This window comes from Coffea arabica, chromosome 6e, assembly GCF_036785885.1.
Source record: "Coffea arabica cultivar ET-39 chromosome 6e, Coffea Arabica ET-39 HiFi, whole genome shotgun sequence".
Classification (NCBI taxonomy): domain Eukaryota; kingdom Viridiplantae; phylum Streptophyta; class Magnoliopsida; order Gentianales; family Rubiaceae; genus Coffea; species Coffea arabica.
In genome coordinates, this window is record NC_092321.1 from 55,920,312 (window position 1) to 55,933,738 (window position 13,427).

The 13,427-nt window shown below is 34.4% G+C and overlaps 1 protein-coding gene across 1 annotated transcript; it reads right to left on the minus strand.

Annotated features, from left to right (window-relative positions):
- Positions 1–5,898: 5,898 nt before the first annotated feature.
- Positions 5,899–7,868, minus strand: LOC113696834 (protein NLP6-like). The gene is made up of 3 exons (XM_027216218.1): positions 6,668–7,868; positions 6,156–6,514; positions 5,899–5,976 (listed from the first exon to the last, which is right to left on the minus strand). The coding sequence occupies exons 1-3, from the start codon at positions 7,866–7,868 to the stop codon at positions 5,899–5,901; spliced, it is 1,638 nt and encodes a 545-aa protein (XP_027072019.1).
- Positions 7,869–13,427: the final 5,559 nt, after the last annotated feature.

Consider the following 13,427-nt stretch of genomic DNA (forward strand, 5'->3'; position numbering starts at 1 on the left):
CAATAAATATTGTAACTCATATGTAATAAATATAATAGATAATGTAACTTATGCGTTGTGTGACTTATGCTATCTAAAGTATTTGGGGAGTCTAAAATTAAAATAAAAATTTTGAGACTATATGTAACATATTGTAATACATGTGATCAAACTAAAAGTCTTTTTCTTTCTTATTTTTAAATCCATACGTAATTAATGGACAAGATAGTTGGAAAAGTTGATTTTATATGTATATAGACCCTTTAAGTATTTATTAATAAGATAATTAAACACAATATATTTAATTAATTATAACATTTATTGATGATTACATCATTTTTTATATGTATAAGAAGATAAATAAATATTACATACATAATGAAATGTTTGAAATATATTTTCTTTGACTAAAAAATTAGTATGCAATAAACAAATAATTGAAGAAGATTATGAGATAGAAATTTATGACAAAATCATGTACTTTGGGTTCAGAGTTGTAGCCTACTACTTACTTACCTATATATAACAAAAATACTTAATTTACCCGAATAAAAACCCCAAATAAGTGTCCTGAGTGATAACTTACAAGCGATCATCTTCTTAATGGATCAATTTTAAATGTTCACCATTTTTGGGGGTAAGGAATTAGCATGCTACACTTATATGTGCTTAAAGCCTTTCAATTCTAGTTTCCAATACCACAGACGATATTCAATTCCGAGTTTTCTATAGAAAGTTATGATCAACAAATTTTTATAGTAATATCTTGAAATAGTAGGATCAAAATTACGATCCTACGATCTAGAATGCAATCCCACCGATTTTGTTTGTTTAGGGTAAAATTTTGATCCTAATTACAATTCTACATTCGGATCGTGATTTTAACAACTATAATGAGTAATTGACCTAGTAAATTTTAATTTTAATTTAGAAATTAGATAAGTAATCTTAGATATAACATGGTGACTTTCAAATCGATATCAAATTTGTAGATAAGTAATCATAAATATAATTAACGTAGTACTCCAAGAAACTAGAATTGAGATTGTAGATAAAATAATCATAAACATATATCACATAATACAAATGTTTCAAAGGTTGAACACTTCAACTATTGAAATAACTAGATGGTTATCAATTTAAATTCTAACTCTGCAACTAGTTGTACTAGACATGACAGCCTATAAATCACAAATTTGACTAGTAATATAGTGTCAAAATTTGAGACTTTTTAATATATTAATGTTATCTAATTATAAGGATAACCAAATTATCGTAAAAATCAAAGTTTACTCTTAAAAGTAAGTGCTAAATTAAAGGTTTTGTTGTGATATGAATTATCTAATGATAGCAAATGCATTGAAACAAGCAAGCAAAGATATCTAGATAAATGCCAATTACAATCTCGTGTTCAAATTAACATACACTAGCATTTATAACATTTACAATTCTGTGTTTAAATGCACATCCAATGTGTGTGCAATAAAAAAAAATATAATATCTATGATCATATATTTTAAATAAAATTTTTATTATCGAAACAAACTTTAATCTTTTAATAATTTTCATAAAATAATTTTATATTTGTAGTTACAATATTTAGTGGTGGTTATGTTGAAAACATATAATTAAATAGTTAAAAGTAAAAATAGTCATAAATAGTTATAGATAGTTAAAGTAAAAGTAGTTTTTATAAGGGCAAAAAATAAATTTTATAAAATGTTAACCCCGGATTCATTCTTCAAACTTTATATATAGTATAGATAACCATACACCTACATTCACTGAGTATTCTATTATAACAAAATGTACCTACATTTTCATAGTTTTCACATTTACTATCCCTTCTTCTTCTTTTTTTCCATTTGTTTAAAGTAATTTATCCAATTTTTGCCATTCAATTTTTTAATTCTGCTTATTTGTTCAAAAGCGATTTTTCTTTATTTGATTTACCCTTTTTTAATTCTATTTAATACTCCATAATTTAACCAACATTTTTCTTTTTCTTTAAGAAAAAACACTATTCTTATAATTTGTAAATGTGATGGCTATCCCAACTATCCATGACTATGCAAAAGAAAAAAAAAAAAGAATAGTTGGTGCATATACACAATTATCACATTTGATACATGGAAGTTTTTCAATTAACTAATTACATTAATGAATTATTCTACTACATAAATAATCACAAATAACCAAGAGATAATCCAAAATGCATAGATGAAATTCACAGTATGGAAGCATATAATTTTATAACCTTTTAAACTTTGTATGATTTCTAAAGGAAGTAATTGACTTTTGAGATACCATGTATGCATATTGAAATTAATATCGTATATTTAATAGTAACTTGTATAGTGCTTGTAATTAGAATGTAAAAGGTAACTAAGACTGTTAATTATCCACAATATATATAAAAATATGAAAAAATGTTCAAAACATTATTCACATTTTGTTAAATGAATTTTTTTATCATTCACTTTCAAAATAGTAACTTTACGTCCCTTACAAAATTAAGTTTGTAAAATTTTGTCCCAACTTATGTTTTTGACTACTTTTTATCTTGAATCAATCATGTGACCTACACAAGGTCATTTTTTATGGCAAAAAAGTTAGCTATCATTTATAATTAAACAAATGATGAAATTCATATTTATTTTTTGCCATTTGTCCTAAAAAGTAATCTGACATTTTTGCAATATTCATTTTTGTCCTAAAAAGTAAAATCTGACATTCATATTTATTTTTGCCATTTGCCCTAAAAACATTTATTGTTCAGTATGCAAGAATTGAATCTTTTTCAACTGTAAGTATTCCTTGTAGAGTGCACTATAATCCATTTGGTACCAACATGGCATGTTAAGGTCGGGATCGTAATTCTGAAAACACGACTAGTATGTTAAGTAGCTTGTTAGCGATAACAAAACTCAGGTTTTGATGGAAAAAAAAAAGTCATTAATTCACAGCCGGTTGTCATTAATACACGCAAAAAAATTTTCCGAGTTCCATCTAGGGGTGCAATCAAGTCAAGCCACTCGCGAGTAGCTTGCGAGCGGCTTAGTAAAAAGACCGAGCTCGAGCTACTCGTTACATTCAACGAGTCGAGTTCGAGCTCCAAAAATAAATACTCGAGTGCTCGACGAGGTAAATCGAATTTTTATATTATATATTTTGAAAAAAAAATTATAGTCTTATTTCAAAACTCGAGTTCGAGCTCAAGTAGATCGGGCTTGATATTTACTCGAGCTTACTCGAGCTCAAACGAGTCGAACTTAATTTTATTTTATCGAGTCGTGCTCAAGTCCAAATTTTTGTACTCGTTCGAACTCGAGCTCGGGGCTCGAGTAGCACTGATTCTGATCGAGTTCGAGCTCGAGTATGGTGCTAGTCGAGCTCGACTTGGCTCGATAGTAAATCTAGTTCCATCCATCATCAAGGCTGGTTTGTTAAGCCAACCCTACAGCCAGTTGCCTTATTTCAGTTGGGCCCCAATTGACATGTGAAAGATGTCCAAGCTGAGTTGTCTTGTTAATACTTCTGCCCACAAGCATGGCCTTCTACGATCTATAACTTGCAAGACTTGTGAAAGGAATGAAAATCAATGCAAGGCTGTGGAGATAATATACATTTTGATCGTTATCTCTATTATGACACACAAATCCTACTTAACTGAAATTACCTCTCTTCCATTCTCACGTTCTCCCTTACTAATGATTTTTTTTTTTACTTCCAATTGTATATATTTCTGTATAATACATTTTTTATTACACATTACAGAAAATAATTATATTCACTTACACTATTTTTGTGATTCTTTCAAATAAAAATATTTTTTGATAAGTTACACACGTATCGAGTGTGTCTGGATGACTAGTATTAATTAAAGCTCTAACTCCACTTTGCATCCATTAATTTTTTTCAATGGCTTCTCAATTTGCAGCTTCAATCTTATTTTTGAGCACGTTGTGTTCTAAACTTTCAAATTTATCCCACTTGGACCTCTCTGTTAACTCCATTGTGAAATTGACAGATTTTGCGCGTGGCCATAAACTCCACGCAAATGTTAAATCCATTTGGCTTCTCAAACTCCACGCAGATTTTGTACTCCATTTGTGACCTCCATTAAGAAACATTTGTTGACAGGTTCAATTCTCTTTGTGCCCATAACTTATTACTGTTCCCAACAAATTACGACCCCATGTTTGGTTTATATTTAAATGTGCTAAATAGGCGCTTATTGAAAGGACTTTGAGGAGTTGGTTTTTTTTTTGGGTTTAAACTATAATTAATTTAGTAAAGCATCTGAACACGGGAAGTGCAAAAATTGTGATTGTGTATATTCACCTGATAAATTAGATATAATTTAGATATATTTGCACGTGCCCTGGCACATTTCTTTTTTTAAAAAAAAAAATCCATTCACAAAAAGATAAACTTTAGTGAATGCAAATTAAGACCCGAAATGATCAGAAATAAGGAGGAGACGTTCAAAAAGGAAATTAAATCCAAGGCTAGCCAGCGTGTTGTTGGCAACTAAATCTAATCTATAACAATTTTTGGACGGCACCAAAAACTGCGGACAAAACCACACATGTTATTCATTAGGTTGACGCAGGTTTTAAAAAAATTCAATGACTCAAGCTGTGCCATACTATCTCACAATCTGCACTCTTTGGCTTTTGAAGACCGCGGGGTATTTACAAATAGTAAAAACTAGAGATTATGAGCTTGCTGCTTTTTCAATTTTTGTTTTGAAATTCATTGACTCCCAAGGTAAAAACCTTGTATTTATTTATTTATTTTTTGTAATGGTGTAAGGATGACATTTGAAAAATAAGGAATAAACAAGAGGATTAGAATTCAAGACTTCCCTAAATATATATGCCACTTAGCTTGTTTATTTATTTATTTTCGTTTGTATGGAATGTTTTCTTGATTCGACCACTGGGTCAAACAATCTTCTGTGCTTCAGCCAAAAGCCACCGTAGACCTTAAAAAGAGCTCAATAGCGTGTTGAGCAATTACATGTGGTTATCAATTTTAAGATGCAATAAATTGAACCAGAAACAAAAGATATATATAGAACAGGTATTTTTATCTAGAACAATTGTCTAATAGCGTCCATTACCTGTTCTATTGTCCCCGTACTTGCAATGATATCTAGATTAACAGGACAGATCATTCAAAAAAAAAAGAAAAAAGATTAACAGGATAGATGTAAGCACTAAAATAATACATATTAGTGTTCAAGATATACACCAATATGCATGTAACTAATAGAAAAATATTATTAAAAATTTGGGTATATTTGTCGAAATCATTTTCGGATGAATTAGTTTTATATTTTTGACACTAGATAGTAGAAAGTTCATCAAAATAAAGTTTATAAATAGATAGTTAATTAGAAGTAATCCGAAAATATAATTGTTAGTTGCTACTTGGTAGTTAAAGGAGATATTGGGTAGTTATCAAGGATAGTTTAAAAAGAACATAAAGCGACAACAATATGTTTATTTCAAAATCCCCTTCCTCCCATTTTTTTCTCTTGGTGGGACTCTCCTCCTTTATATATACTACAGATAATAATAAAATATATAAATTAATATAAAAAACGTAAATACCAAAACAACAACGTACAAAACACAACTTTTAATGCAAATATTTGTATGTTAATCTATTAAGGTCTACATTTATCATCGGCTACTCACAAGTCACAAACGATTTTTTATATATAATTTCTTCTCAATTTCCTTGGTTATTGGCATACTTTGCATTTAGCCTTGACAATTCAATTTACAAAAAAAAAAAGGAAAATTAATGTTTTAGCTCTATAGAAAAACAACTTTCTAGTTTTTATATATACTTGTACACATGAGGAATATTTTTCTTTAAATTACTCCCTAACATTCCCAAAAATCTTTAACTTGCCATAACCTTATAGACTGCAACTGAAAAGAGTGAATGGCAATACCCAATGTTGGGATTTACATAGAAGACCTGCATTTCCACCAAGATTTTTCACTAATTCTATCAAAGATCAACGCAATTAGAATACATATCATGTCACATTTTTCGAAGATGGAGTAGACACTAGTACTGGCATAAACTAGCAAATTTGATACTCAGAAACAAATTTATTATGCAAAGTTTCATAAATGTTCGATCAATTTGACCACCATTTTGATTGTAGTCCTACCTAGTGAACTTAATGTGCTCATAAACGTTCTCAGATCTTCATCACATGTTATCCATATCCAATCGTTATCTTCATCCTGATACTCAATTTTAAAACTTCCCATGGCTAGATTCAGTCGCTGTGCTACCTTCTCCTCCAAATCGATTTTACGGGCAGAAAATGGAAGTCTGAACTTTATCATGCACCCTTGATATTCTGCCTTCACCCACATGCCATTGTCATCTTCTAGCCTTGTTGCACCTGATTGGTGGTGTTCATGAGTATCCTTCCCTGCTTTACGAGGGGGCCATCTGTGAATATCATATTCCCTACATATGCGTTTCAATGTAGATTGACTAACTGTAGATTTCAGAAAGGAAAACGTCAGTTAAGGAAAAAGCCTTTACAACATGTAAACTAGATCTTTCCAAACAGATCCAGATCAAATCACAATGGATTAAGCAACATTTGAATTCAATTCTGATCTAGAGAAGTGCTATAGTTAAGGATTACCTCCAATATTTTTTGCAGCATCTCCAAGTCTCCTCGTAGAATTTTGTTCAAGAACCTCACGAGTAATTCCAAGGTCACTTTTTAAAGTACATCTAGGCTTTTGCATTTTTAAATTAGTCACTTCATTGTCCCTCTGTTCTATTCTAGCACCATCTCTTTGAGGATCTTCCACAATTGGTTCATCATGTGCTATGCTGACCATGTTTTGCACAACCTCCTGTGTTGAAGATCTAACAACTCCATTTCTCTTTTCATAAATACCATTCATAGAATTGTGCGCAACATCAATTCCTGCAAGATTTAATTCTTGATATGATATGTTGACAAAGCCCTGCACATGCTCTAGTCTAAGTGGAGATCCAACAATCCCACCCTGCTGTGCATGGACACCATTTATACAAGCATTTGCATTATCAACTAGCTGAGATGAGAAATAAACAGGCATCATTCCTTTTGCAAGCCGAGGTGTAGATCCAACACTTCCATTCTGCTGTTCATGGATACCATTCATAGAACCATTTGCAGCATCAACTTGTTGACATGAGAGATCAAGTTGCATCATTCCTTCTGCTCCTTGTACTTCTCCAAGCCTAGGTGTAGATTCGATACTAGTAGCACTGCAGATTTCAAAAGAATCAAATTCATCCTCTGGAGAGACCTTTATAACCTCAACAGTCAATTTCTGCCCCAATTCTTGTCCTGAAGCGATCTTAAAAGAACTCTGGAGACTTTCTTTCAATGTTTCCATTAGCTCGTTCAACAATGTCCCAAGATCCCCATCGGGTTTTTCATTCATAGGTAAAAAGAACTCCAGTACGTAAATGCACTTGTTCGGGCAAGAGCTCTGCAAACAAACTGCAAAACAGGCAGGGTACTTAAAGCGTCGTGTAATGGGTACCAACGGGTACTCTGTTATGCTTAATTGTCTTATATCCCTACAAAAGCATGCACTTTTGGATGAGAATGCTTTTCCAACTACCCCTTGTCCCTTCCAAATAAATTCTGCACCACCATGAAGACTTAGTATTTCTCCAGAAGCAGTCCAAATTCCAAGTATGTTCCTCACCTTAACCAATGCTTCGTCAATTATAGCAATTTCTAAATGTTGACCTGGAGAAATTTCTAAGCTTGTGATGAAATTTAAAAAAATTCTACAAAAGGGGCGATTTGGGTTATGTATTCCGTAGGGGGGTCTTCGCATTTCAGGAATGCGAGCTCTGATAAGCTCGCATTCCTGAAATGCGAGGTCAGAAGAATTTTTTTATTTTTTTTTTCGGAGGTCATAGAGCTCGCATTCCACGAATGCGAGCTTAACTTATTGAGCTCGCATTCTGCGAATGCGAGCTCTCCCAAAAGTACATCTTTATTCCTCATGTATTCGGTTGGTAATGGAACGCAGCATGTTGTAGAGGAAAGGACACCAAAAATGAGAGAAATGCTTCTCCGAAGCTCATGCATGGGATTTTTTCCAAATTTGCACTTTAACCCCTATTTTTTTTACTAATGTTACTATGGCTCAACTAATTGTATAACTTAATCAATTTTGTCTCCTTAACAAGCCATTTTTCTTCAATATATCTTAATGTATTTTTGGATAGATTTTGAATGAGTTTTAGGATGAATTTGAAGGTTTAATAACTTTTTCTAGACTTATAATTTTGATCTATGAACTTCAGTGGAAAAATGGAAATTTTTGTCGTTTAATTGTAGAAAATGGGTTTTCATTCTTTTTTTGTGAATTTTTTCATTTAGTTTTGGTGGGTTTCATCTTAAGCCCTTAATTTTGTTTAAACCTTTAATTTTTGTAATAATAATGATTTAACCCCTCAAACTTCTTTAATTCTTTCCATTGGGTCCCAATTTCTTTTAATTTGTTAAACATGGGTTGTTTACTTTCAATTAAATGCCTTGATTGATTGAATTTCATATTTATTTTCATTTCCTGTGATTATTTGCTCTAATTAAAATGATGCCTTGACCATTTTCATTTAAAAAAAGTTGGAGCATTTTTTACGGTTGGAAATACATTATTTTATTATAATACATTTAAATGGCAGAAAAAGTACACATGCATAGTTCTCTGTATTTCATATAACAATGTAAAAATAGAATGAAATTGTTAACATGTAAGGTGTTGACTGTAATTTATGAATAAAATACTAACTTTTTTCCCTTTTCTATAAAATAAATTTTTTTAATCAAATTCTAATTTTCCTTTGTTATTAATGAATCGTATTTATTTGTTGACACCAGTGAATATTAGTTATAAGAATCTAATAGTTAATAGTCATTAATATCTGTTACAATTTCAATTGTAATTTTAGAAAGATTAGGGAGTGAACGGATGGAAAGGAAGATTATAGAGAGAGGGTTAGGGTTCGGTGAAAAGAGGGAAGAAAATTGTGAAAAGTGCAGAAACGAGGCTTCGGTTCTCCTATATCCGTGAAACGATCCGAGCTCGGTTCGAAACTGAAAGGGTGCGGATCCGGCATGGTTCGGATCCGCAGCACCGGAAGCACAGACGAGCCGTCGAATATTTATGAAGATTTTTTGGATCCGAGCTCGGATCAAAGGATACGCCGTCGGATCCGTCTGGGCAATTAGGATCCGAGCTCGGATCTGTAGTTCTCTGCACTAATTGCAGAAACTGCAATTTTTTAAACTTTTTCTCTCTTTTCCGGCCAATTCCAAAACATGCGTTGGAAAAACGTTTTATGAAATTTAACCTCCCACGCACATGTAATATACCAAAAGTACAATATCCAATCTCTTAAAACACATCAAACACATCTACATTGTAAATCGAAGGGTGAGATTCTTTGATCATTTTTGCATTTTTACACAAAAATGGCACTTTTGACCATTACATGCACAGCAAATGAGTCCATGAGCATGTATAAACATGTTATTAATAAAAGTCACGTGAATATACTGAAAATGCAACATTTTACGTATGCTTGGGAATTCTAAGTATAATTAAAGGAAGGATTTGGCCTTGTCTTTGACTATATCAGTCACTTATAGGAAAATCTCATGTAAAACTAGATAAATATCATTAATCTTGCAAAATTGTAAGCATAATTTTTCTTATTTAACCAAATATACTTTCTAAAATGTAAAAATCCTAATAGCATAATAATTCATTCCAAGCCAAATAAGAATTAAACTTTAACCAAACACCATAAGTAGCACAAGATGATTGAAGTAAAAGAAAAATAAAATCTACAAAGTTTGTCTTAACAAAAGAAAAGAAAAATAAAGAAATAAAAGATCCAATCCGCTAAAGAGCATCATGGCTGCTGGGAACGAGGGTCTACTGCCTGCTCGGCTCCATGAGGACTCTGTGAGGTACCAATATGGCCCTCCTCTTGATGAGGTGTAGGAGTAGGGGACCGGCGGATATGGAAATGATCCTCGATCGCACGAAGACGGCGATCATGTCGGTCGAGTCGCTCGGTCATCATCCGCTCCGTCTGGTCAATGCGCTCGACAACTCGCGTCTCCATACAACAAATGGCATTTAGGAGCTCTTGCCACTTGGAGCGCGGTTGAGGAGGTAGTCGCGGAATCGGAGGATGAAGAGTCTGTTGTGCCTCCGTCCCTTGAGTTTCCGCTTGTGGTTCAGTACGAGGCGAAGGCTGAGTGGAAGTCGATGCCTCTCCTGTGTCCCGGACCAAAGCAGCTCCAAAATCCGTAGAAATACCCAAGGATTTGAGTATCGTAGCATTCACCTCCTCGGCCGACCTAGTTATAACCGCTCTCTCGGTTCCAAGAGGAATCTTGAGCTTCTCAAAAACAAGTGATAGCAGTCGAGGAAATCCGAAACAAGTGTCGCCGGGCCTCATGCGAGCTGTGGTCCGCATATAACTGATGATAATGCTGGGTAGAGGAATTCCGGTCAACTGCCTACCCACTCCATGTATCATCTTATCCAAAAAATAGAGATCGCTATTTCGGATCTCCCGTTTGCCACTCTTTTTCGGCACCACATTAAAGGCAAAAAGATAGAAGATCAGGTGGAACCGATGATCGAAGGAGTCGGCATATACCGTGAGTTTTTTCGAACTTCCTCGCTCACGGTACTGCCCCTTTAGACGTCCCACAGCCTCTCCCACTTGCCAAGGATCTCTAGCTTTGAATTCCTTGGTCAATTTGACGTCGTCGCCTTCGTCTTTGAGTTCGACGAAGCGTCTCAGTGCATCTCGATTGAGAGCCACTCTCTTGCCTCTAACCCGTGACACAATGAGGTTGCCACTGTGGCTCTCCTTGTTTTCTACATTAGCATAGAACTCCCGGACTAGGTTGGGGTAGTAGTGCTTGGGCAACCGAAGGATGTTCTCCCATCCAAGTCTCTTGAATGCTGTAGAAATGTGATAGTGCGCGTCCACCTCCGGTGCCAAGTGTTTCTCAATGATGATCTCCTTGTCCAGTCCGGCTTCATACCACTCTTGGTTTTCGAGCGATGTGAATCGTGTGGTATCGTAGTCTGGCGGTGGCTCGTCACGGCTAGTAGATGCGGTCTTCCGGCGAGAACGAGGTGGCGACTCAGGTGAGGAAGATTCTTGCTCAGGTGACTCCTCGTGCATAGAGGGTGTGTGTTCCTCACTTGAGGAAGGAGTAGGAGTACGAATGCGAGCCCTCCTTGTGCGAGCCATAATACCTATACCAAAAAGCAAAGATGTTCATTAGAAAATGGATAAACTTGCTCACACTTGTTATATAAGAATTTTACAAAATTTCTGCAGAGTTTCCCCTTGTAAAAGGGCTAAACTCCCTGCCAACATGTGCCAAAAAAACACAACCAAATATCGTACATAGACTACTGAAGCTCTTGGTTAACAGAATACATCAAGTAAAAACACAAACAAATTGAATTAGGGTTCTCATATAATAATACTATACCTCGCAGTTCTAAGTTACACCATATAATGGATGCATTTTTATATGCTGAGATAGTTTCATGTTCAACTTGATAAAATTTTGCAGGCAGAAATTTTTACCTGGTTTTGAAATGCGTAAATTGAGAGCAGAAAAATTCTCGAATGATAACACATTTCTAAAGGGATATATATTCAGAAACTGCATTTGGCATATATAACAATACCATTCTACTATTCTATGGTACTCCTATCTGAATAATGTCTGAATTGAATACAAAGAGTTAGGAGATCCTTGAACCGGTCAATAAACCAGGATTGCAACGAAATGAGTGTTTCCACTGCCCTTTCCCTCCCCACGTTTTACTTCTTCTGAAATCTTCAATATTTGGTACAAGAATCAATCTTTGTTACCAAGGTCAACTTCTGGACAAATGCTAGATAGACAACAAGCCGAATGGCCCAGAAAGGCATATGAGACTTAGAATCTGAAATCCTAATCCCAAAAGGCATGCGTGGAGTCTTTTGATCAAAATCATAACTGTACAGTTGAAGAGCAACTGCTCCAAGATTTTGCCATCAAAGCCAAGGCGACCAAAATTCTAGCTAGAAAAGATGAAGTACCTATCTGAAATAAAATCTTAGCAAGCTCAATTGCATATTTTCAAGTAAAAGCGTCATCAAACAAATCAATCTTTTCAATCTTAACCATCATTTGCAGAATGTATATGCCAATATAATCATAATTCATTCATTCACAATTCATAATTGTTTCATAATATAATCATAATTCATTGATTCACAATTCCTACTTCGCACATAATATAATGTCGTGCTTCATTCATTCAGCATCAAATTCATTCATTCAATTAAAACCAACATTCACAAGTCTAAATAAATAAAATGCTCATGCCCAAAAATTTAGAAAAACTCTTAAAAATATCATCAAAACCATAGTTTTGAAAAAAATAAGCATGAAAATAGCTGTAACAATCTCTTTAAGCACAATGTGGCACAATTATATCAAGAAATCCCAGCAAACATGCATTTATCATAATATTCCCAAAAACTATAAAATTTGCAATGTAATAAATTATAAAATGTTGTTGGTAAGAGCAAATTGTTACCTCAAATGTGTAGATTGATAATGGAGGATGAAAATGGTGTAAAATTTGACAGACAAACAAGCCAAAATACCCCCCAATTTGAGGATATCAGCTGCGGCCCGAAATTAGGTTTTGAAGATGAAAACCCTTGTTTGATGTTGTTTGTTGGTAAAATAGATGGGGGTTACTGATCAGAAGAGGTTTTTGGAGGTTTTTATGATGGAAGATTGGATAATTGATGGTTAAAATGGAAGATTGGAAGAAAGGGGTAGGGTTTCGGTGAGAAGAGGGAACAATTTTTTAAAAAATAGCAGAAACGAAGCCTCGTTTCTGCTATATCCCTGAACCGATCCGCGCTCGGATCGGTTCAGTAAGGTCTCGGATCGTACAGGGCTCGGATCAGTTTCAACAGAAAGACAGACGAACCCTCGGATGTATTTCGCTTGAACTGGATCCGAGCTCGGATGGGGTAAAAGTGCAGAAACGAAGCCTCGTTTCTGCTATATCCGCGAACCGATCCGAGGACGGATGGGTTCATGAAGGCCTCGGATCCTAAAGGCCTCGGATCAGTCTCAACAGAAACACAGGCGACGCCTCGGATGTATCTGGTTATCTATCGATCCGAGGTCGGATCCATAGATCCGCGGTCTGATCTTTCTGGGCTTCCTAGGATCCGAGCTCGGATCAGTGTTTCTCTGCAACAATTGCAGAAACTGCAATTTTCCAAACCTTTTTCCCCTTTTTCGGCCAATTCCAATTCACACATTTGACAAACAT

Bases quoted from the DNA above. Each gene is read 5' to 3' on its own strand.
- LOC113696834 (XM_027216218.1), bottom strand. From the start codon at position 7,868: ATGCGAAGACCCCCCTACGGAATACATAACCCAAATCGCCCCTTTTGT. The intron at 6,515-6,667 runs GTAATCCTTAAC...TGAAATCTACAG, and splicing joins TGCTGCAAAAAATATTGGAG to TTAGTCAATCTACATTGAAA. The intron at 5,977-6,155 runs GTGGTCAAATTG...GTGGAAATGCAG, and splicing joins GTAGGACTACAATCAAAATG to GTCTTCTATGTAAATCCCAA.